Below are 27,449 nucleotides of genomic sequence, written 5' to 3' on the forward strand. Positions count from 1 at the left end.
TTCTACATAGCTTTACCCAGGCCATTCGCGTTGTAACCTCTGACTAGTGTATCCAGTTCAGAGGGACCATGTTTGTTTTTATTTCGATTTCTGTATGAGCATGGAGGTAAACCTCCGTGGTATGGGGTATATTCGTATATTATATATTCTTGTTTTTGAACCGCGCTCGTTGTATCAATTACTTCGGGTTCATACAAAGAAAACGAAAACTTCAAGGGATATTGTTTTTATTAGGTATTATTTCTTTGATAATTGATTTTACAATTTCAGCATGCCTGGATGCAGATATTGTGTTGTTGTAGGCTGTGCAAACAGTGGGGCCAAGTTGGAGAAATGGATGACCAAATACTGCGCGGTACACATGTGTAATCGCGGTACACATCTGTAATCTTAGTCAAAGTCGATGTGACTGTCCAACACCTTTTCAAATGCATCAATTCTGTAGGGAACTTTCGACAAAGAAGAGGGGCTTCGATGGCAAAAACTGATAAACAGAAAAGACTGTAGACGTAATAATTGGACACTAAGTCGATATTCAAGGGTGTGTTCAGCTCACTTCCCGAATTGCAGAGAATCCAGATCCAATTCTGAATCTGGGTTGCAACGTAAGTACGAAGATGACGAGAAAAGTGCCAGTTGATAGCAAAAATACCCCCATACCTCAGAAGAAACCAAGAATCATAACCGAAATGTTATCAACGGTTTCAGTTATCATCGCCCGAGTATGGATGTACCAGTGATAACACGACGAGTCAAATGTTTATCCCATGTTTTGTGCGGAAGTTCCACGGACAGAGAAATTTTCTTCGAACAATATGCATAATACTAAAGAACAAACTTTTCATTTTAAGTGAACACGGTCATGATTATTGTATTACCTTTGAAAGCATACTGCGTGACAAAGAATTACGTCAGCAGGAAATAAGCGAGGAGATTAAAACTCTGAGACAAAGTATAAGTGCTCTACTACCAGAAATCAGTAATCTGAAACGAAAATTGTCAAATAACGAAAGACAGTCGTTTAGTCATACAAGTCAAAGGATGATAGAAAAATCAAGGCTTTCACTGGCTTACCAAACCACTTCAATTTCAATTTTTTGTTTGAAGAAGTATTAAAAGATAAAGTATCAAATATTACTTATTGGCATGGGTCCCGCATAATATATTCAAGAGTGCGACGTTTTGCCCGAAGACCACTAAAATCTGGTCCCGTCGTGTGTTAAAACGAAAAGACGAATTCTTGTTGGTCCCAATGAAGCTGAAACTCAAAAGTAGGAATTTAGATTTAGCAGATCGTTTCGGTATCAGTGTGGGTAGTTTGAGGAATATCATCAATACATGGGTGAGATTTTTGTCAAGAGAATTGAAATTTCACATTCGCAACCCACCTAAAGAAATAGCAATGTAGCAATTACCAATAAGATTTCATACTAGTACAGGAACGTAAGGCACATCATAGACTGTACTGAGGTCTTCATAGAAACTTCTAGTGATCCAGTTTCACGTGTTGCTACGTTTTCAGAATATAAATATCGCCAAACTATTAAATTTCTACTTTCCATCATGCCATGTGGTATGATAACTTTTGTTTATCGGGCATGGGGTGACAGAACATCTGATGTTCATCTGACACGAGAGTGTGGATTTTATGATATCCTTGAATATAACGATGAAGTGATGGCAGATTGGGATTTACGATAGCAGACGACCTTTTTATTCGTAATTGTTGGCTATGTATCCCACTAGGTAAAGAGGAAATACTCAAATGACAAAATCTGAAATTTCGAAGACGAAGGTTATAGCCAACTTACGTATGTTTGTTGAACGGGCAATCCGTAGAATGAAATATTTTCATATATTGAAACACGAAATGCCTATAACTTTATTAGATAAAGCTGATGATATATAATAGTAATATGTGCAGCTAAAGTCTGTATTCAAAATGATGTTAATGTTGGGGGATTCGCATCTCTCTCAATAAAGGTAAGAATGTAGACGCTTTGAAAAAAAATAATTGTGTGAGTCTAGAATATGGATTATCACCGTGAAAAGATTTTCTAGAGTATCACAAAATCATGAAAACGGAATCTATTCCACGATCTACATATACCAACGACGAGGATATTCTTCAAAACACGAAACGTTCCTAGACTTGATATAATATCTGGGAAACAAACACATTTAAACATGATTATCTAAGCTCCTGTAGCTGTAACTCTTGAAATTTGTTGACCTGAAAAAGGCTTTCTATTTTCTCTGGTTTTCTTTAAATTCTACAAATTAAAAGGATATAGTCTTCTACTTCTGAAAAATTGGACAAGTAAATTTAAATTTTAACCATTATTTTGATTTCTCGCCGTTTTTAAAAACTGGTAATATTACAAAGAAAACAAAGCATATGATGTCCTAGTGGAAAACATTCAGCACTATGCATTATATTGGACTACTCTGTTTTTCTCTGAAGATTCCAATGCATATGTATAGGATAAAGCCCGAGTACGAGGGCTCTTCTGGTATATAAAGTCCAACCCAACGATAAAATGTCTCGGCCTGCGGCCTCGACATTTTATCGTATGGTTGGACTTTATATACCAGAAGAGCCCGAGTACGAGGGTTTTATCCGACTTAAAAACTATCGCCCCTAACTGATATATTTTCGTTTTCAATGTGTTTACGTCAATCGTCAATGTAACATGTTTAGGATATGAATTAAAACTTTTATTTGTGAAATAGCCTTCCAATGTAATGGAACATCCTATAAATGCCCTAGGGCACATTAGTTTATGTTTGTACCACCGCAGATTTTGTGTTGCAGCTGGTTTCCGCTGTGTTACCAAATTTGAATATTAGGGAAAAAACGTACCAGATGTCTACAGAATATGACATGTTCACTTTTGATTGGACAGCACTTTACTACGGCGCTGTCATTCGTTTCTGGAATTTGGTGACCAAGGCTTTACGAGTAAATAAAACACCCTGAATTGAGCACTCTGATTGGTCAATCAACAGTAGATAGTTTTTAAATGCACATAATACAGTATTACTTGTATAAACACCCTCAATGAGTACACTCTCACAAACTTGTTTTAGTTTGGAAGTTAAATCACAAAAAATAATGCTAAAAGAAACAGCTATTAGGCGTTTAATTTTTTTTAACTTTATTAATCGTATTCTATTATAGATATTAAAGTTCACACGATTGGAACTAATTTGGGATAATTGGATTTTCATATTTTTCAAATTTCTAGTGTTAGGTCCCGCATAGCTGAATGTTGAAATATTGCAAATTACTCATAAAAACAAGTGTAACGTAAAAAAGAAAAGCAGGAGAGATTGCATTTGTGGTTTAAATCGACATTACTTCATCATCCAATTATCCCAAATTAGTTCCAATCGTGTTAGTTATGTTAAACTACGCAATCATCAATTTTACACCAGTTAACTATTCAGCCAATATGTTCGAAAGAAAAATTCTAAATTCAACATTGTCAGACCTGTAATTTGATCAAAGTAAACTCTTTTTAAGTAATAATACGTGTAAATCATTCTCTCTCTCTCTCTCCCCCCTCTCTCTCCTCTCTCTCTCTCTCTCTCTCTCTCTCTCTCTCTCTCTCTCTCAATATATATATATAAATATATATATATATATATATATATATATATATATATATATATATATATATATAATATATATATATATATATATATGCATGTTCACAGTCTGTGTAACACAATGAAATAGTGAAAAATCGTAATAATTACGACTAAACTTAGACTTCAAATATTCAGTCGTGTGTAGTCTCCACCCACTCCAACCCAAACAAAGACCTTGTTCGGGTTGTACGTGGCAGAGACTGAATCTTTCAGTCTACAATAAATATTGCACAAATCTCAATAGCTTTTAGCAGCATGGGTGCTTAGTGTCGCAAAAATATCCGGCCTTCCTTATTTAAAATCTACGGACAATAATAGTTTTTGCATACCTAACTAACGTGCGGGGGAAGTTTTGAGAAGGTGTAACTTTTTTGGTCGTATGCAGCAAAATTGAAATACTCGTTTCACTCCTCTTTGGCCAGCTACTTCTCCTTGAAATCATTCTTTAGGATCCTTTCTTCCTCGGGATGTTTTGTAATTTCCGCACAGCAGTACGGAAAAAAAGGATATGTGTGATAAATGGGCGAACTCGTCAAAGGTTCTAAGGGTATATGGACGAAATCAAACCGGATTAGCAGTTTACAAATGATCCTGAGATGGAACTTGTTCGTTCAAATGATGGATCGCCGCAGGATTTCAAGATTCGCGTTGAATAATCGCGATCATCATTATCCTCCCTGCATTGCACTCCATTCATCTTCCAGATTCAATGGTAAAGGCGTCTTGATTTATGTCATTTCTCACACTTTCGTCGCGCTGCTTGGCTGCTCGGGTCGTAAATCTAAGAGATTTGGACGGGCGAGTCACGCTCGTAAATTCTACATATGACGAACTGCTCATGCGCATATTTCATATTAATGAGGGCGCACAAAGGCATGGTGAGCGCGCGCCACGCGTGCCGGTCACAATAAACGTGGTATCCCTTTTCTGTCGGGAGATAGTTGGAGACAGTTGGAATGCGGCCATTACGCCAGCTGGAATGCGACGGAAAATGGTGATGAAATATTTAAATAACTGAGACATTTGCGGCAAAACTCCTTTTTTGTTTGCAATCGCTCGCATTTCAAAGTGACAGATATTTGTACCTACAGTTGACAGTTTGTCAAAAGTTTTCACAGAATCCGTCGGGTTATTTTACAATGTAATTTTGATCACGTTTTATGCGCACACCAATCGCTCAGAGTCTGGATTTTGCCCTTCTTGTTTCATCGGCGATACGGATTACCTTGAAACCCAAACAGTTCTTCTAAAATACCTTTTAAAATTCAAATTTCCTAACTGACTTATGATAGGGTTGTGTTACAGGTTTCTGTCTCTGCTGACCGGCTGATGTTTCCCGCAAAAGAATTACGCGCGAATTTGGACCTGTTCACCAGCGGATAGGCTCATGTATACTTTTCCTGGACCAATAGGAGCGCCCCCGGGGACGGATATGCTATCGGTCAATGGGCGTTGATTTTCGTGCTGACGCTTGCACAGTTCGCAATGAAAGTTTTGACTCATCCGTATGAAATTCTATGCCATTTTCTTTTAAATAAATTAACAAACAAAATTAGACTCGAAGGTTTATGTTACAGATGATTAAGATCATTTTGTTTCTGAACGACATTGTTCAAAATTGATCATACGTAATGTCATCCACACTTAAAAATAGGGAAAGACCACCATGGCCAAGAAATGCACTGAATAGCACTGGCCGATTCTATTGAAATATGTCCCCCGTGTGGAGTTTTACCTAATTTATATCTCTACGTTGAATAGTTGTGGCGAGCTGGGGCAACTACGAAGCGGTACGGTAAACGTGAATCGCTCTCTGAGGTCCCAAAGATAACTTTAAAGATTACAGAGCGGACGCGTAAAATTTGTGATGGACTTTGGTCCTATCATCTATCAAAAACTGTCACAGTGTAAAATACAGGAGAACAGCTTAGAATATCGGAGACATATAACGGCAAATGATGCGGTATTTAAAGTCGGTGAAGGCACGTATCAGGCTGCAAATTTTATAGAGCTCGTTTCCCTGTGTGATTTACTGAAAGCACACTTGTCTGAGAATAAATCAAAAAGGTAACTCAGTAATTCAATTGTTGAAGTTTTTGTCGCCGAAAGACGGGATTAGGCCCGATTACGTGTAATATTTTGCAGTCCCAAATGATTTCAAGAGTCTTGGCAACGCTTTGCGTCTCCGTTGAAAACGGTGGCCACTCACAGTATCTTACAAGGGATTAGGGCATGGTTTAGTAGGCTTTTGCAAGAATATATGACAGGGAAAATTGAGAGTCGCGAGGTTATGTAAGAGAGTGGGGTGACTTGGTTTAAGGTAGTTCGCACTAAAATGATTCTTAAACTTTTGGTCAAACTTTCATCAAGGAAACTTAAGCTGTACTCAAGTATAAAAAATAGGTGGCCACCGTGGAAATTTTGGTACTAGAGGAAGAAGTTACTCTATATTTTACTGGTAATGTATCGATATTTGAAATTCAAAATGGCCGCCATCCCTGTGTCATCTCTATGGAGGGAAATAAACTTCCCGATTTTCACAAAACTAAGCCGGTGAAAACTTCATTTACTCAATGAGCTTCAAAATACCCCCTCCCTAAGTGCTAGGCCAAAAGAATATTCTAAAAGTTTGAGAGTCCGAAATCTTTCTCCGAGGCTGCGTATTTGCCTTAATAATCAAAGAAAATCGTTCTGACCTAATGGGATGTATCCTTAGAGAGACAAAGCTGTCGTTTGTAACTTATTTTTGTGTGTTCCCCTTGAAATACCTCAAAATCACCGTTTAGTAAACATTAATGTTTGCAGGCTGTCGTAATTTTACTTCGCAGGTCTCTAAACGGCTTATTTGGTATCGCAGACGCCATTGGACCATGTTGGTCCGAATTTTCTGCAATGCAAGAAACTGTAACACCATTTATTTTTATGAATTCTGTCATTGAGAGGTGTTCAAGTTGGGTTTTCTTTGTAGGGCTCTCTCAGAATCATTAAAATTCTATGTTAAAATTGAACTGCAAAGAACAAAAAGTTGCCAAACGAGAGTGATTGCCCAGAGGAGTAACAACAAACTTGTTACATATATAGTTAGATTCAGCCGGGTGGGGGCGTACTCCTGTTCGGAACTGGTATGGATAGCATTGAGTACGGGAAGTTGGTCGTCTTCAGCTTTGCTCAGAATGCCGTCTGTTCGTCCGGGATCTCTTCAACTGCCGAAAGATAAATTTCTCGGAAGGGAAAGAAACAAGACTGCTGCAGTGATGAAAAGGCTGAAAAATGGGAAATGCTTATCTATGGACAGGCTCGTTATCCCTTGGTATTAATGTCAATTTCTGCATCACTTGATATTATCGGCCAGACGTTCAATCCTCGGCTAGAATGCGCCTCGGGGACCGACAGATTTTCGGACTCTCAAATTTTTACATCACTTTTCTGGTCTACTGTTTGTGTGGGCTCATTTTGAAGCTGTCGGGGTAAGTGAAGACTTCACGGTCTTACCTTTTTGAAACTCGGAATGTTTAATTTCTCCCAAGGAGTTAACACAGAGATGCGGCCATTTTTAATACCGAGTGTCGGTAAATATGTAGATGATAAGTATTTCTCTTGCCAAGATTCGAACACTGACCGCAATATTCATGTTTGATTTTTGAACGAAGGTGATTGAAATTTTTCTTAGGGAAAGTTTTAGCAAAATTTTTGTCCCTCAATTTAGAGGTGTGGGCTACCTTGAGTAAAATACGTCTAGAGATAGAAAGTTTTAAACATTTTGTAAGACCTTTACCGAAGGAAAATTAAAACTGTTCTATTTCATAATCAAAAATGAAAGTTAGCGGTCATGTACCATACATAAATTTTGAGATTTAAAAACAACATTACTTAGAGTTTATCGACATTTGAATTTCAAAGTGGCCGACTGTGTTAGTCTGCTGGGATTTTTGGGAAAATACTTGATGATGAAACCTTCATTATTCCTTACGCGTCAAAATGCGGCCACACGAATCGCAGACCAGAAAAGTGACGTAAACGTTTGTAGTTTCCGAAAACCTGTTTCCAGGGCGCATTTACCTAAAGCAAGCCTGAGAACAGATACAAAAATCAGTGACATACGTGTACTTTCAAATCCAAAACAAGCAGATAATCAGTAGTTTATGGTAGGCCCCAAAAACCGCCTATATTCAAAATGGCCGCCATCCGAGTGTTAACTCTGTGGGGAAGAACTATTTATGAAATATCATAAAACTAAGCCCGTGAAAATTGTTTTATGCCATGAGCTTCAAGATGAGCCCAACGAGTGGTAGACCAGAAATGAATCGTAAAAGGTTGACAGTCGGAATATCTTTCCCCTAGGCGTATTCTACCTAGGTCCCTTCAAATACGGGTAAATGAGACAAACTTTGATATCATTCTTTTCGAGACTTAAAAGTTCAACCTGCTATAGCTTTGGAATGTATTCTCAAAGTTTTTGAAATACAGATTCCTTTCTATTCCTTACTGTCATGTCGACATGCCTTGTTGACTTTGTATAAACGCCAATTTATCCAATATCCAATTTTTGTTGTTGCCAACTAATTCTGATCCGGACTAAACTTTATTTGTCGATGATAACATTGCAAGGCTTGCACTATACCTTAGAGAAGGAAAATTTACTTGATTTGGAGAACACAAATAATAAACGCATTCCTTACAAATTACAGCAAAGTGTCCCTTTTAAAATCGAGACATCCAATTGTTGTCGTTCCGCCAACTAGTGGACGATCATGCAGAAAACCGGGGAATACATTTTGAAAGTAAGACGAGCATGATAATTCACTAATTGACAACCATGGCAACTAGGACATTTTATCACTTGAACTAAATCCGTACTGATCTGATTACATGCACATCGGTCATATATCACATTTTGACTTGTGGACAGCGCAGCACTAGGGTAAGTGGCCTATTTTTTTTTTTCAACGGATGGCGAAATATGGTGTTCAAAATCAAGGATACCAATTTCAGCTTTATTTGCGTATAATATCTTTAAGATATGGTAATTATAATCTAACCTTTGAAACGTGATTAGAGTTTGGCACAGATTTTCACCAAGCTCTTGTTTTCCCTATTGCAAGCTGTACTTTCCTTCATCTCTACAGTTGTTTTTTGTACATCCACCGCAGGAGGGCGATCTTCTAGCCCTGGTAATGTGTTGCCATACTCACTGGCACTCGAGTGGCGTCCGGGATGGTTTATCTCTTGTGCCAAACACATACCCCGTATATAAAACTATGGAAAACATAAAATTAGCCCTCAAACACAGTTCTATTATATCTCCTACAAACAATTATGCTCCGTCTGGCAAAACCTATGATAAATGTTTTGATTGTAGAATTGATACACGTAAAATATATAGTGACCTGTTGTCACAGTGAATAACTTTGTCTTTCTGCGCAGTAAAATGTTTTGGAGAATAAGAAGCAGTCTGAGGAGCCTGGATGTCCATTCATGTTTGCATCATCCCGAATTTATTCATTCAGTGTGTACTTCTTTTCTTTCTCAACAAAATTTGCTAATCTTTTAACTTTCCTCACCTATTTTAATTACTTTTCAATGAAAATTCCTGCGACACTAATTTTATTATTCTTTTTTAAGGCAGAGAAAAATAAAACGTTTGTTTCTCATCCTAGACACATTGCAAAAATGATGTGGTGACGCGGCGTTTTTTTTCTTCTCAATTTTTTTTATTCTTCAACCAACAAGAACGCGCAAAAAACATGAAAACAACAGAGGAATGCACACAGACATAAATGCACAGCAGTGTTGCTTTAGTATTTTTGTATAGCAACAGTTCTGTGGTTTGACTTTTAGTGCAGCAATGCACAGTTTTGACAGCTTAATATAACAGTGACATATGTGTACAGTTCTGAATGGAATGTTAGTGTCAGTTATTTTGTTTATAGTTCTGTTTTATACAGCACTGTGTTATGCACTATCATCGCGTATTTTTTTGCGGATTTTTGCACTTTATTTTCTCATGAGCAGAAAAAAACGTTGACGCACCAGGTCTGCATTGACGCGCGCGAGGATGAGAAAAAAACATTATATTTTTCTTGGCCTTAGATGCTTTCAAAATAGGTTACTTTGCATTTTTATTCATGGCACATTTTTATTTACTTTGTCGTGTAAGTGATGTTGTTTACCTCAAGGCTGGTAATCATAGTTGTGCATCTATGCTCCGTACATACTATAACAAGATCCAAGTAGCTATATTCCAGTAACATCGATATCAGACGTTTATTGCTGTGTATGTTTGGTATGAATGTGAAACAAAACTGAAAATCAACGTACAAAGGTTTTATTGCAAATATACAGTTTATACATCAGAAATAGAATTCAGAAAGACTTGTTATAAAATTTCATGATAAAAAGCAAAGTCACCAATGCCACACATCAAAAGTCCGAATTATAATTATATACAAAATGGTATTTGTCATGATAAAACTTCTCTCAAAGGCCTGTTCTGACTTAAATTTCCACTCGTACAGGCCAGACTACCTTGACCTAAAAATTGTGACATCACTGAGAATTGTATTAATGTACATTGTAAAACACATAGACAAAAAATCAAAAAAAGAAAGCAAAGTACATCATACACAACTAATATTGAGAAAATTTCTTTGTTAAGACTTATATCGAGAGTTATTTGAACTTTGATATCTGACCTTCAAAGAAATAAAATGACAAAGGTATAAATGCATGCAGACTGAAAAATAACAAGACAACTGTAAAAACTAACCACACTCGATTACAAAGTCATAAAATATCTCGTTATATTCATGAAATCTAGTCATAATGATACAGTTTTCTTCTACACTTTCCTTTCCATCATACTATATTCCTAAACTAAAGTACGCTCATGAGAATATAATTAAAGCTATGTGATTATTTATATCGCAGGACGTCATATCCAAACGAAAGTAGTTGTAGAAACTGGACTAATGAGGGCGCTAATCATAAAAACTCCGACAGGTTTCTGGAAGCTGGAATTCACCGTCACGGACCGAGTGACAAAGCGAAATTCCCAAACTCTACTCTGTGCAGTAATGCACGGTAAGAGACATGAGAGTTACAATCGACTGTTCATTGTACAGAAAATAATAAAAAAACCTTATGAAAGCAAATACTTCTGGCTTGGGACAAAAAGTCAATGTATAACTTCAAAAGAGTGATACCGTGATTCGCTATTTCATTTTTCGAAACAAACTAGTGCTAAGACTAGAAGATAGTTACTGAAATGGTATTAGGTAAAAGCTACATTTCTCCAGTCATTCAAATTGATCGCTTTGTCCTTACTTCAGAGTTTTGAGCTCTAGAAAATTTGGCGAAACTTTATTTCGACCGGTTACGCGGTTCGGCTAAGGCTAAAGATGACTAAGCTTCAAACTGTAAACAAAAGAGAACAAGGTTGTGTTTCATATGTCCTTTCAGAAATTGAATCAAACATCTACACTACTGTCCAAAGAGAAGTCTTAACTATTATAAGGTGCATTGAAATTCTCTAAAACATTGAAAATTGCTCTCCTAAAGCTTCAAAATGTCACACCGTCACCCACTCACATGCCTGTTGTCGTTTAGCTAGTCCAGTGGTCACGACCATGGTACCAGCGCCCTCTACCCATCGACTTATGTTCCGCCATATGCTAAGTAAACCGCGATGGGACGGATCAGTGGCGTTGGCTCTCTCATTTATGTCGTTCATAGTGACAGAATCAATTACTATTGAGTGGAAATATTACCATCCCAGATCAAAACACACATCATCGGAAGCACAGGTATTTTTTAAAAATCCATTTTGCACGCACAATTGTTGATTCGCCCAAGTCTAGAGGAGTTGGATAAGATGGGATCGGTAAATAGCCTTGTTCACTGTTACAGGTTTGTTACTAAATATAGCTGTACGCGCGCGACATCGGACACGCAGCTTGAAATGCGGACAAATTTTATCAATGTTGCATGCGTGGCTGTTTTTGCAGCTTGTACTCTGAGTCGTGAATATGTTTTTTAGTATTCACTGTTACACAAGCAGTCGCCCACTGAGATGTATTTTCGTCGTTCTTGCATGCGTAATTTTCAAAAGCGTAATCTAAAAATGCGGACAAATATTTATTTTTGCATATTAATGAGAGAACAGTGACGTAAACTGTGAACGGCCCTATTGCAGTGCATTGTACACCCTGGGTGTATACCGCACTTCAGACACCTATCACGTCAAAATTATACATATTTATATCTTTAAATTGTTGAAAATATCTCACCTATGGGATATTTGTACCCAAGAGGTGAAGCGACTGTCACAAATATACGGCACAGTCCACTCATTCAGTATTTTATCTACAAAATGTGATCCTTTCAACTTCATTTCATCTGTTCACAGAACTGCATCACGCTGCGCCTTGGGCCTTGTGTGTCAAATACGGAAACATAACTTGATTGTAAGCCAACCGTTTGTCAAAGTTCCTAAATTTTCTGAGTGAAAATTATCAGAAAACAACATCATTTGGGCTTATATTTACTCTAGACATGAGGCGACATCAACATAGAATAACATTTTACAAAAACTATCTTTCTAAATGTGAGAAATAGATGGTTTTTGGAATGTAAACATGATGTAAATGGTGCGATTCGTTCGTCGTCACGCTTGAGTGATAATCGGGAAATTGCATGGCGCCAAAAGTTTTTGACAGAAATGCAATATTTTGATGAAATGCAGACATACACATCATCTTGGTGTTTCTGTCTACTTAGAAAATACTGTGATGTGTTTGTCTGTCAACCCTGTAACACAGATTCTGTCTCGGCTGACTGCAATGTACCAGGGGTTGCCCACTTGACGTTGGAACAGATGACCTATACAAGTCCTATCTCGACTCCAAATCGAAATCCTATCATTGTTGAAATCACAAACATAAACATTGTCAGCGCCATCAACGGCAATGCTGTATGGGAAGGACAGCTGACTATCGCCGTCACCTAACTCACCGTATTGGTACAGGTAATTGAAATCAGCATCAAAACACTTGATGCAGTGATTGCGACAGTCAGACACCATGATGACATCCCTACTGTTGACAGCGACAAAGTAGGGCAAGTTGAACCGTGTACGGCCATGGCCTTTACTACCAATCTCTCCAACATATTGACCATTCGTGGTGTACTTGAGTAACCTATGACCTTTGACATCAGTGACCAAAACAAACCCTCTCAAGAGAGCTATGCACCTGGGATCAGTGTCTCCAGGTAAAGTAATTATTCTTATAACTTTATTATTTTGATCACAGACAATAATTTGCAAATTCTTGTCATCAAGTATGTAGTAGTGGTTGTCCTGAGAGACTGCTACAGACTGTGGCTGGAATGCTTTGGCCAACTGACCGCTGAAACTTCCTAGCACCTTTTCACATGTGTAGTCTTTGTTCAGTATCTGAACAACATTGTTGCCTTTGTCACACACCAGAAGTTTGTCATTGTGAAATGTTAAACCACATGGACTCTTGAACTTCTGTCCTGGACTAGGACCTTGACCCTCCAGTTTGAATTTTGACCAGCCACCTGTAAGGTCAAAGGTTAAAACGAGCAATCAGCAGAGTGGAATTGCAATGCATTTGCAGCGTAACAAACTGTTCTCACAAACACAGCTTCAAAGTGAGAATAGCTATGAATACCGTTCAAAACGCATCAAAATAACAATTCAACAAGGTAAATACTCAATTTTACATATTTTTGTAATTCCATATTTTAATGTCTTTTTACCATGCCAACAATGTAAATTTGTGGTCTTAAAACTTGACTTTTCAATATGCTAGACTGAGAATAGAAATGCCATTTTGCAGAGCGCATGTACTATGGTGTCATGAAGTGGTAGCGTCGGCCCTTGCTTATACATGTACAGACACTGACACGGGTGTAACTTTACAGCAGAACTTCTTTATTGCAGTCTGTGGCTCAGGTCCAGCTCTAGCTCATTCTACCTTACAAAGCCTAAGTTGGGTCATTTATACCCTTCACTAATGCTTACCCATGCTAATGTTCGTCTGATTGGTTAATTACTGTCACATGACTTGTCACATGATTTCTTTACTATCACATGACTTGTCACATGATTTATAAACGTACTGTCATTGGCTAGTGTATTAAGACTGATAGTATCTTCACAGCTTGGGTATGGATTATAACAGCTTGGGTATGGAATGTAGCAGCTTGGGTCTCTAGCAAACACATTTTGTAGCATGGTAAACATTAAATAAACTATCACAAAGATTACATTGAAACTTAAAGAACACTAAAGAAAGATTGCATTCAAATAAGGAATTATAAAATGACGAAAGAATGTTCTTGATAAAATTCTAGTTGTCAGCTTCATTACACCTCCCTTTTTCTCCTGGAAAAAAAAACTGTGTTTTTTGTAAATGATAAATGAGTCACTGATAATAAGTACTGTTTAAGTGATATGAAAATGTTTATGAGAAAACTGTCATTTGTAAAAGACAACGTAGAGTGCTGGATGCCCATGGTAGTTGAGAAAAGTATCACAACTCGTGGTGCGTAAAAATGTTCACTGAGGAAAGTTCATTTTCATGTCGCCTTTTACATTCTTGATGATGTCACAAACACATGTTGATATCCATATCAGCCATATGAGTATCACAATATGATATCATTGACAATTGATGTGTTCAAGTTATGCATTTGTCTCACAAACCATACAAAAAGTACAAATCACCACTAAAAGAAAACAAAATCTATTTCAATTACTTAATCAATTATATTTAAAAAAAAACAAAAAAACTATATCACAGTAACAGCTAGCAAAAGGACAGGTGTAATTAATTGACTGTGTCATACATACGGGAAAGTGCATCTGCATTTTGATTACAATTTCCACTTCTATGTTGTATGCTAAATGTATATGGTTGTAATAGAAGGGACCATCGCATCAGCCGACTGCTCGTGTTTTTCATTCTTTCTAACCATTGCAGTGGCTGATGATCAGTTTGTACAACAAATTCTCGGCCATACAGGTAAACATGGAGTTTATTTATTGCCCACACTATAGCCAAACATTCTTTCTCAATAGTGGGATAGACTCTTTCTCTAGGAAGAAGTTTCCTACTGAGATACATGATAGGATGTTCTCCTGAATCACTGCTTTGGCTGAGTACACAGCCGATCCCAAATTCACTTGCATCAGTCTGAACCAGGAATTTGGCATTGAAGTTCGGACTGGCCAAAATTGGTTGCTGCATGAGTAATTCCTTGATAACTGTGAATGCTTTCTCACACTGAGAATTCCAAACAATTGAATTTGGTTGATGTTTTTGAGTCAAGTCCGTCAATGGACTTGCCAGGTCTGAAAAGGTAGGGATAAACTTCCTGTAGTAGTTAGCCAAGCCTAAAAATGAGCGTACATGTTTCTTGACCACAGGTCTCGGGAATGACTCAATAGCTTCCAATTTCTCTGGGTCTGGTTGAATGTAACCATTACCAACTATATGACCAAAAACTTTGGCCTTAGAGGCACCAATAACACATTTGTCTGGTTTTGCTGTCAAATTAGCCTGTCTTATTCTATCAAATACCTCTCTGAGGTGGGTTAAGTGGGATGACCAGTCCTCACTATGAGTATTAACGTCATCAAAATATGACTTTGCATAATCTTGACACTCACTAAAAATGCTATCAATAAGCCTTTGGAAGGTTGCAGGTGCATTTTGCATGCCGAAAGGCATAACCAAGTATTCATAGAGACCAAAGGGGGTTATAAAGGCTGACTTAGCTCGACTGTCGTCATCTAACGGAATTTGCCAATATCCTTTAGTCAGGTCTAAAGAACTGATGAACTTTGATCGGCCAATTTCATCCAAAATCTCATCTATGCGAGCCATTGGGTAAGCATCAAATTGTGTAATTTGATTAAGTCTTCTATAATCTACACAAAAGCGTATTGTATGATCCTTCTTGGGAACCATCACAATTGGCGAAGCCCACGGGCTACAAGAACTCTGTATTATATTAGCAGAAAGCATTTTCTGAACCTCCTCCCTAACTTTGTCTTTTATTGCTGGAGGGTGGCGGTATGGTTTTTGGTGAATTGGTTGTTGACTGGTTGTAATAATAGAGTGTTTGGCTAGAGAAGTTCTCCCAGGTACATCAGAGAATATATCCTGATATTCATACAATAGCTTGCGGACTTCTAGCTTTTGAGGCTCAGTGAGGCTGTCTGATATTTTTACATCTTGCCATCCTTGAGTTTGTTCTAATTGTGGCCCCTCAATTTCACACAGTTTCACATCTGAGGAGAGCTCATGGTCATCCATAGCATCTACTAGAAAACAACTTTCACGATCCACCCAAAGTCTGAGTAAATTCACATGAAATATACGCAAGCATTTGCGACTGCTCCCTATGTCAATTTCATATTCAACCTGACTGACTTGCCGGGTAACTGTATACGGACCCTTCCAACTGGCCTGAAGCTTGCCTTGACTAGTAGGTAACAATAGGAGTACTTTTTGTCCAACCTGAAATGAGCGTTTCCTAGAATGACGATCATACCACAATTTTTGCTTAGTTTGGGCTGCTGCCATGTTTTTCTGGACTAGGTCAGTCATATTTTGTATTTTTTCTCTCATTTGGACAATATATTGTACAACATTTTGTGGCTCAGTTATCTCACCTGTCCAGATTTCTTTAAGTGCAGAGAGAGGTCCCCTAACTGGCCGCCCATACAATAACTCAAATGGAGAAAACCCGGTGGACTCTTGGGGAACTTCCCTATATGCAAATAACAAATATGGGATATAGGTGTCCCAAGTCAAGGGTTTCTCCCTTGCATTTCTTCGCAACATTTCTCGCATGGTTTCATTAAACCTTTCAACAAGGCCTGTACTGCCTTTGTGGTAAGGAGTACATTTGATTTGGCTGATTTGAAGAGATTCACAAATACACCTCATAAGGCGTGACATGAAATTTGAGCCCTGGTCTGAAACTATTTCTTCAGGCAGCCCCACATGTGAGAAGAAAGAAATAAGTGCATTGGCTATCGTCTCAGTATTCTGATTGCGCATAGGTATGGCCTCTGGATAACGAGTTGAATAATCACAGATTACTAAGAGGAAGCAGTTGCCTGCTTTAGACCTTGGTAAAGGGCCCAAGATATCTATCGCTATTCGTTTGAAAGGGACATCAATGATAGGTAGGGGGTTAAGGGGTGCCCTTTCAGCTTGTAACTTGCGGGACGTCTTTTGACATTCTGAACAAGATCTACAGTATTTGGCAACATCTCGGAATATGCCAGGCCAGTAGAAATGTTGGAGAATTCGATCCTTTGTTTTAGAAATCCCTAAATGACCTGCAATTGGCACTTCATGGGCTAACCTGAGAATTTCAGAGCGGCACGCTTGAGGAACAACAAGCTGCTCATACTTATGTGGATTTGTGGGGTTTTTGGAAGACCATTTTCGGTATAACAAATCGTTACGAAAGAAAAAGGCTACCCTCTCTCCATCAACTAGACTCTCTGGCCGAGCCCGGTCTCTCACACCTGCAAGTGTGAGATCCTCAGATTGCAAACTCTTGAGGTTATCAGAACTCGATGGCAAATTTAACTGAATTTGAGATTTTACTTCTGCACTAGATTCAACATCCATTTGATTACTTTGACTGATATAACCTTTTCACTTTGATCCTCATCAGAAGGAGAACTACTGACTACCATCGAACTTGGTTCAACTGATTTACTTTGTATCCCTGACTCTAAATTTTCTTTCTCTTCCTGTTCCTGTTTTCTATCTATCTCCCGTTGTTGATTACGTGTAACAACCAATACCTTCGAGGGAGTTTCAGGGAATTTAGATGAAGAATACTGGGTTTTAGTCAAATAGTGGCGCTCCCAAACATCACCTATTTCATTCCCAAGAAGTAAGTCACGCTCAAGTGTAGGATGCACAGCAACATCTATCCAACCTTTAAAGTATTCACATGTAACATACACATTTGCTACTGGTAACCTTCTATTTTGACCTTCAATACCGGATAACTCTATGGTTTTACCTGTGTATGCACCTGATGAAACTATTCTTTTGTTTGCCACACTGTGTGAGCATCCGGTATCACGAAGGATCAGAATTCTCTCTCCATTCAAACTGCCGAAGGTCTCATATGGACTCTGAGACATGACTTCTCTAGAACACGGTGGACTTTGTGGCTTACACCAAAATATTCCTGTGGGCTTATTACGTGGTTCGCTACAGTGTGCAGCTATGTGACCAAATTTATTGCAATTGAAGCACCTAATTTGCCTATTCCGATTTGCGTACAATTTGTGGTTTTCAGCATGTAATGGAATACTTTGTTGCTGTGTGATTTCCTGTTGTGGTTTAAAAATAGATGCCTGTATATTCATAGATTTTTGATCACCTCTTACAGCTATATACTGGTCAGCAAGATCACCTATCTTGGCAATGGTTTCAGGCTCCTTCTCTCTAAGCCAAAGAGACATATCTTTTGGTACTGAATTGTACGCCTGCTCTTTCAAAATCACTTGCTTTAACATCTGAAATTCTCCATCAACCTTTTCAGCTTCCATCCAGCGATCAAATAAATCTGTTGTTCTTGTTGCCCACTCTGTATATGTTTCCCCATCCCTACGACAAGAATTTCTGAACTTGCTTCTGTATGTTTGAGCATTCAATTTGTACCGCTGAAAAATTGCTTCTTTCAATTTATTATAATTAGTCGAATGCTCTCTGGGAGGGAAACATAAGCCTCCTTGCCTTCCCTGTTAATGCTGGAACCAGTCTAATAACCCATTCACTCTCATCCCATTTATTGGTCGTAGCAAGTCTTTCAAATGTACGTAAATATACATCAACATCATCGTTGTCTTGTAGAGAAACAAGTTTAATTTCATTGACACTATTTTGTTTGCTGTGACCTACATGGGATGAGAGGCGGTTTTCAAATTCTAACCTTTGTTTGTCAAGTTGAGCCTTAAGCTCCAGTTTTTCTTTCTCAAGTTGAGCTTCAAATCTTTGCCTTTCTCTTTCTCTTTCTGCTTCTCTGTCTTTTTCTCTTATTTCCAATTTCTTGATTTCTAAATGGAATAACTGCTCAGCGGTAAGCTGAACTGACATATCTGAGTGAACCTCATTAGACTGTGGTTGGTCAGTATTTTCTATTTCTACCTGTGACTGACCCCCAGCATTACTGCGAGTAACAGGTTTGTGAGACATAATGCAACACTCTAATCTTAACACACACCAATTAAATCAATGATCAAACTGTGATACTCACTTTTGGTGCTTCTTCTCTTTCTCGTGGAGTCTTCACTGCAGCTCTATAATCTTCTCAACTTCTGTGGTTTAATTCTCTACGGCAATCTCCCAACAGCTCAGGCTTCTCTGTTGCTCAGATCTTGTACTTCTGTAGCTTGGCTTGTCACTTCTAGTCATTACCATCAGCTGGTTTTGTTCAGCCTGGTAAAACTGTTCGTACTGTTATGCAGGTCTGCAATATCAGTACTCTAGCATGAGATAAAATGCTGCAGCTTTCAGTTCTCGCCACTGTAACTTCAGTGTTCTCAGACTTCTCTGCTGCTGGATACTTCTGGAAGTCGTCTTCTCACCACTGCAACATCACTGTGTTCTTGACTTCTCTGCTGCTGGCTACTTCTGGAAGTCGTCTTCACCACTGCAACTTCAGTGAGCTCTTGACTTCTCTGCTGCCAACTTACTGGTCTTCAATGGTAAGGTGTTGTAATAACTTGGAGAACCCACCGCTGGTCACCATGTCATGAAGTGGTAGCGTCGGCCCTTGCTTATACATGTACAGACACTGACACGGGTGTAACTTTACAGCAGAACTTCTTTATTGCAGTCTGTGGCTCAGGTCCAGCTCTAGCTCATTCTACCTTACAAAGCCTAAGTTGGGTCATTTATACCCTTCACTAATGCTTACCCATGCTAATGTTCGTCTGATTGGTTAATTACTGTCACATGACTTGTCACATGATTTCTTTACTATCACATGACTTGTCACATGATTTATAAACGTACTGTCATTGGCTAGTGTATTAAGACTGATAGTATCTTCACAGCTTGGGTATGGATTATAACAGCTTGGGTATGGAATGTAGCAGCTTGGGTCTCTAGCAAACACATTTTGTAGCATGGTAAACATTAAATAAACTATCACAAAGATTACATTGAAACTTAAAGAACACTAAAGAAAGATTGCATTCAAATAAGGAATTATAAAATGACGAAAGAATGTTCTTGATAAAATTCTAGTTGTCAGCTTCATTACATATGGATACTTTCGTTTGATTTTTTAGTGGAAGGCCAAACATGTTGGGTTATCTGTCTGAAATTAGGACTTGACCTTTCAGACTTAAATTTCTCCACCTGACCACAGGGTCGAAGAGGTCAAAGGTCAAAATTGGCAAAGCAGTTGTTGAATGCTGTGTGTGCTGATGGTTTCAAATTATAAACAGAGATATTGATTCAAATCAAAGTTCAATATCACAATTCTACAGAGTAAATCCTCAGCCTTACTGAATTTTTGCTGCTAAGCCGTATTTTACTGTCCCTTTACCATGGCAACAATAGAAATCTTGTTTTTTTTCAATTATTTGTCTCAAAATGTTAGAAATGCCATCCTTTGTACGTTCATTTAAAGATTTTATAGCAAGACACATTGTGGATACATATCTTTGATAGTTTTATCAAAAGGTAAATCTATTTGGTCGTTAAACTTGAGTCCTGGATTTAAACCTTGATTTTGTCCTAATGACCGCAAGGTCGAAGAGGTCAAAGGTCAAAAGTAAATATATGTAATGACATCAAAATATATGTCATGACAATAAGCTACATTTGCTAATGTAGCTTTAAATTGACAATAGATGTACCCAAAAAACCTTTTGGTATTTTAACTTTTGTCCTAGAACTTAACATTAATTTTGTCCAGATGACCACAAGGTCAAAGAGGTCAAAGGTCAAAAGTAGATAAATGTAATGAAATTTAAATATAATATCATGACAATAAGCTGTGTTGGCTAATGCAGTTTAAATTGAGAATAGATGTTGATATAAATCAAACTGCCGCACAATGGTAATTCTAATCTTGACTAATGTTTGTTATTTTGATATTTTAATGACTATTTACCATGGCAACAGTATTAATAAATGATGAACTAACTTTTCAAAGCAGGGGTTTCACTAAGTTTTGAAGTAGGGGGCTAAAATAAAAATGTAGGCGGCTTTGCAGCTGCGTACCATGACCGCCAAGGGGGGGGAGGGGGAGGGTGCGGGAGAGGGGTGTCCCCTCCCTCTAGGCCGAAGGCCGGAAGCCCTGAAAAATCAGCTAAAAATTCACTTTTACAGCTCAAAGACACTTGAAATTATAGTATTTTCAGAAGTATTGTCAGCAGTGCTCCAGGACAATTTGTGTTCATATATCATAAAAGCAATTTACCTGGGAGATTAAATATGATAATTCATAAATAAAAATGATGAAAATTGGGTAATGCTGAATATATTTTGAAGAAAGAAAACTAAAATCTAGAAATAATTTGACAATACTGCTCAGTAAAGTACCTTGATGTATGGTATGAAAATTGGTATGTTAAGAACCTCTATTTGCTTTTAGGAGGTAAACTATAATAATTCATTACTATTAATGATATAAATTTGATATTGTAGACGATATTATACAGTGTTTCATCTAGACAGGGGGATGGGGGATCCCCCTTCTGTTGACATGTTGGCACCCCCAAGTAATTTGTCAAGGGGGGACCAGCCTCCCATGAAATGGTGTCAGTCATATCTTAGAGATTCAAGTAGAACACATGATCTGGTGAAGTCCTCCCTACATTTTCTGGTAAAGAGGGGAAAATCCCCCCTGTTGACGCCATCCTGGATGAAACACTGATATTTTAAACACAAAAAACGATAAACTTTCTTGTACTATGTTGTGCTTTAAATTAAGAACCCTGATGTTGGGTATGAAAATAGGTAAATGAAGAAAATTAATACCATTTAGGAGGTAAAAATGATAATTTATTTATCAATGATTAAAATTTATTATGGCGACCATACTTCACAAAATGAAAAAAAGTAAGAACCTTGATATGGGATATGAAAATTTGTACGTTCAGAAGCTCACATAATGGATTTAACCTGACGATCGTTTTCTAAGTGAGTTCGAAGGTCTGCTCGTATTTTAATTATGACTCATGTCTATCCCTTCTTATATTGGAGCGGGTAGACCGAAAAGCAGCACATATCATACCTCCAGGTGTATGGACACATTTACGCCTATGGCAGTGCAACGCCCCGCAATGCAGGTCGGCCTACTAAAATTCAAACTGTAATAAATTGAGAAGTTTTTTCGTAAGAAAAAATCAGGCCATTACCATCGAAAACAGTTTAAACCCACGAAATTACACTCTCCTTCGTTCCTTGGTGCGCTTTAAAGCTTGACCTCGCGATCGCTTCTCTTTCTGTTCCGGTCATTTTGAATTGAGTTTATGAGGGTCGACAGGTGTAGTACGGACGTTTTCATTGGCGAATATAAAAGTCACTATATTGGGGTCAGCAATTGCAGTAGCCAATAGAATTGTCCATTGCAATGCCGATTTTTACTCAGGCAACACACCCCAGACGTGTTACACGGCGATCGCAGTGCTCGTCTACTAAACTTTGTTTCACATAAAACCCTTAAATATTTGATAGCACAGCTTGTGATACTTGTCCGAACCATTTCAGAAGGTAAAAAACATTTTAGCGATGAAAGAGTCCCAATTTTCCAAAAAAGTAGCCGGCGAAATCGTGAGAGTAACCGGTCAATTTCGCCGGCTGCCGGCTCTTAATGAAACCCCTGCAAAGTGTAGGAAACCATTGTTTTTAATGTAGAACTCATTACACTGTATGAAATCGGGCGTTTACACTTCCGGTTTAGCAACGGTTTGTCAGCGGTTCGTCACCGGTTCAATGGCTGATCCGACTGGACCGGAAGAGAACCGTCGGTTGTTTACTTACCAATACGTTACTTAACCGTCAGCTTATCCGCTTGTAGGCCGACGTATACGACATGGCTTAAATGTCCTTTAACCGGCATGGTTAAGCCCAACTTATACATCGGTTAGGGCCACGTCGGTAACGTTGAATCAAATACTCGTAACCCGTTCACAACCTCAAAATTCTGCCGAAACTTTTGTAAAACCGCAGTACTTGCTAGCATAACGTCATTTACCACTGATACCAGTTGTGTAACATAAGCTAGGTATCCGTATCTGCGCGTGTGATTTTACTGGGATTTACAGGACATGTTCATGATTGCATTATCAATGGAGGTATGCTACCTCCATGCTACCTCCACGCTGCATTAATGTAGAGAGTGGCAGCGAGACCTGACTTCTACTGTAGCCTATATTCGCTAAAAGAGTGAGCTTATCTAGGCATGGATGTCTATTTTTTACATCCATGATGTAGGCCAGTTTGTGGAGGGACAGTGTGTAGGCCTACGTTTCGAGTATTCTTCAACCAACGGAACGGCTATATGCCGTGAAACACACACGTTTCATAAATTACAACATTTAATGTTTGTCAGTCAGACAGTCTGTAAAAGAAATCTTACACTGCATACCAAACGTCGGTTTCGAAACTATCGGGAATCGAGCGCAGTCTTATATAGAGCGCTCAATCTGGGGGAAAGCTTTATGACCACAAATGTAGTCGACTTATCACTTCAGACTAACAGGATTAATGTGAAAAAGCAAAAAAGCAAACAACGCTACCAGGCGGCAACCGTAACTACCAGGCGCCAAATGTAAAATAATTATTTTACACATTAGAAGAACATATTCATACGAAAAGGGTGTACTTGCATGCATTTATCAATAAAAATAAACTACTATAGCATAAGTATAAAAAATCAATACAGACATAAGTAAATACATATATGAGTGAAAAAACATACATATATGTGAACCAATTCATACGTGCATACGTACGTGCATACATACATACATACGTACGTGCATACATACATACATACATACATACATACATACATACATACATTCATACATACATATATACATACATACATACATACATGCACTCACGCACGCACATACATACGTGCATACGTACGTGCATACGTGCATACGTACGTGCATACATACATACATACATACATACATACATACATACATACATACATACATACATGCATGCATGCACTCACGCACGCACGCACGCACGCACATACATACATACATACATACATACATACATACATACATACATACATAACATACATACATACATACATACATACATACGTGCATACATACATACATACATATACACACATACAGGATCGAAAAGTTTACATGGTGGGGAACGAAGTACGCATGCGTATATCCAGTCGCACACACACACACTCACACACACACACACACTGCTACTCGGAAAAGTTTACATGAGGGGGAACGAAATACGCATGCGTATATCTACTCGCACACACACCACTGCTCTGAAAAGTTTACATGAGGGGGAACGAAGTACGCATGCGTATATCCACTCGCACACACACACTTACACACACACACACACACACACACAACACACACAACACACACATTGCTACTCTCTCTGAGATACACACACTGACGCGACGATCTGCAGGCCCGGAAGTGCCACACCGGGGAGCTCACACTTCTTACTCGGACTCTACGTACCTCGCGGCGTCGAAGGCTAGTGACGATGACAAAGATGTGCGACACTTTTTCTCTTTCTTGCCTTTGTGTCGTGAGTCGGGTTCGTACAGGGCTTTACACAGTGATAAAGTGGTAGCCGGCCTGAGTAATACTACACTGCTTAGAGGCCCCGTAAGGGTTTCTGACTTAATGGTACCTGCCATGCCGGCGAAGTTCTGCTGGGGTTAACGGCCCAACCCAGGCCAATAAAACACTGGGAGTCGTGTATTACAGCTCTCTGCCATTCGGCTTATATTCTTTAATGGTTAAATACAGCATTCAACAGGAACTACAGCAACAGCTTACTGGAACTAAAGCAACAGCTTTACTGCTAAACTCTCTGCTCTCTAAACTCTCTGCTATACTTTACTCAGGATCGTACGTAGCTCCACTCAGCAGGGAATGAATGTCTGGAATGCCAAGTATGCCCACTGGAACTAGACAGCAACGGAGTACGGAGAACTGGAATTTTCAAACTAATATTAAGAGCCACTGTGTATTTTCTAATAAACTCATTTTCACGCCTACGACATTTTAGTGCCTGATGTACAAGGCAGTGGTTGTATTTTTTACGAATTTTCATTAGTTCTACGCGTGAATTTTTTGATCGAAAAATTGATGCTTTGTAAAGTTTGGTCAAACATCAAATGTATTCACTTTTCCCCGGACGTTTTTTGATGAAAGTCATATGGTCAACCCGGTCAATGTAGTATCATTCGACTCTTAATGGTACGAAATGTGTCAAACTGTCATCCGACCCCTAGCGTTTTCACGTAATGGGGGCTTTCTTTCTGCCTACTTTTAGTGATTTTCTAAAATGTGGACGCCTTATGTAAACATAGCCAGGCCGTCAGGCCTGCAGTTGAGGACCGGGGCAGCAGGTCACCTCGACCCCTGTCCGTTTCGACCCAAGTAATTCACACCCTCTTGTCGTTGTTTGTGGTCAAATCAATCCCGGTGCCTTAGTCACTTCGACCTCAGTCAGTTTTCATGTTACATGTACCTGACAACGTTTTACTGAGTACATTATGCAACTTGTTTCTGTGAGAAAACTGCTGGCTTCGCTACAACAATCCACGGGGTAGCTGTGATATCGCAGCGGTACTTGTGCGTGTCGAACGCGCTCGGGTCATTGGTTTGGGGTCATCCCTGTGGCGATGACCCCAATGACTCGATCGCGTTCGCCACGAGTACCGCTGCGATATCACAGCTATCCACGGGGCTGTGAACACTCTGATACTTGTGGGAGGCCTGGGGTACCCCGGCCCCATTGTCATTTACTGACTGGGGAACGTGTCTCACTGAAGTACGGATGGATAAAGCATGTCATTTACTGATTTTGGAAATAAAGCATTCGTCATTATCGCAATTGCTTGCCATATGCGGCAAGATTGGATGAGCGACGCCGGTCCGCTCGCCTTGGTGTCTTGACGCCAAATGAGCCTATTTCCGGTTTAGGCGTTGGGCTTACAGCAATGCATTATAGGATATCTTCCAGGGCGGCGTGGATCAGTGTGTGTGTGTGTGCGAGTAGATATACGCATGCGTATTTCGTTCCCCCTCATGTAAACTTTTCAGAGCAGTGTGTGTGTGTGTGCGAGTAGATATACGCATGCGTATTTCGTTCCCCCTCATGTAAACTTTTCCGAGTAGCAGTGTGTGTGTGTGCGAGTGGATATACGCAAGCGTACTTCGTTCCCCTCATGTAAACTTTTCGATCCTGTATGTGTGTATATGTATGTATGTATATATGTATGTATGTATGTATATGTATGTATGTATGTATGTATGTATGTATGTATGTATGTATGTATGTATGTATATGAGTGTGTGGGTTTGTGTGTATGTGCGTGCATGAGTGCATATGGGCTATGTATGTATGTATGTATGTATGTGCGTGCGTGCGTGCATGAGTGCATATGGGCTTGTGTATGTATGTATGTATGTATGTATGTATGTATGTATGTATGTATGTATGTGCGTGCGTGCGTGAGTGCATGTATGTATGTATGTATGAATGTATGTATGTATGCATGTATGTATGTATGTATGTATGTATGTATGTATGTATGTATGTATGTATGTATGTATGTATGTATGAATGTATGAATGTATGTATGTATGTATGTATGTATGTATGTATGTATGCACGTACGTATGTATGTATGTATGTATGCACGTACGTATGCACGTATGTATGTATATGTCTGTCTTCATAGGTCTTGTGTGAATTGGTTCACATATATGTATGTTTTTTCACTCATATATGTATTTACTTATGTCTGTATTGATTTATTTATACTTATGCTATAGTAGTTTTTTATTGATAAATGCATGCAAATACACCCTTTTCGTATGAATATGTTCTTCTAATGTGTAAAATAATTATTTTACATGGCGCCTGGTAGTAACCAGCTAATTTCATATGCATTTATGCAAGGAATGCCGTGACGCGGTTCAGCTTTGATGCAAAGGGGCAAATAAAAAGCTGTCACTCATGGATCATGTGAGTGATTATTTACTTCGATCATAGACGTGTTTTAGAGGGTCTATGCTTCGATGCGAAGACAAGTATCAGTGACAAGCGTAATATACAGTATGGCCACATGGTTCGTTGTCCACACGTGCAGCCTCATCAGCTTGATCTGTCGAAGGTGATTAAAATGTGTCTGATTAGCCTTAGCTATCAAGTGTTGGCACGCACAAAACACAAAACTTTCAGATGATCACACCACAGATCCAATTTTAAATGCTGGGAAAATGCCAGGTACGCAACAAATGTGCATGAGTTAGGTATATAGACTGGTCCGCAGCACAAAATCTCATGAACCAAACTGCAGGGACTGACGCAAAATTTATCTCTTTACTAATTCTGTCAACAAAAAAACACATTGATTACACAACAAACAAGGATGAGCGCAACAAATCTCTAAACCGAAGCAATCCGGTTGTTTCGTATCAAAGGCATTTTTCGTTCGGATGTAAAATTTTCGAAAAACTGACGCCA

General features: G+C 38.7%; 1 protein-coding gene across 3 annotated transcripts in view; it reads right to left on the reverse strand.

Annotated features, from left to right (window-relative positions):
- The window catches only part of LOC139114161 (tripartite motif-containing protein 2-like), an 85,653-nt gene that overhangs the window by 13,459 nt on the left and 44,745 nt on the right, over positions 1–27,449 (reverse strand). Inside the window, exons 4-5 of one of the 3 annotated variants that reach the window (XR_011547810.1) lie at positions 11,858–13,233; positions 9,894–11,550 (exon numbers count right to left, since the gene is read on the reverse strand). The exons of 1 other annotated variant lie outside the window; for it this stretch is intronic. Coding sequence is in view for 1 of the 2 variants with exons in the window: in XM_070675727.1 (XP_070531828.1) it covers positions 12,422–13,233 (812 nt within the window). In the remaining variant the exon portion in view is untranslated. Of the gene's footprint in view, positions 1–9,893; positions 13,234–27,449 lie in introns of those variants that run through there. One more of the 3 variants, XM_070675727.1, reaches the window with a different exon arrangement.

Source organism: Ptychodera flava, chromosome 16, assembly GCF_041260155.1.
Source record: "Ptychodera flava strain L36383 chromosome 16, AS_Pfla_20210202, whole genome shotgun sequence".
NCBI classification, from domain to species: domain Eukaryota; kingdom Metazoa; phylum Hemichordata; class Enteropneusta; family Ptychoderidae; genus Ptychodera; species Ptychodera flava.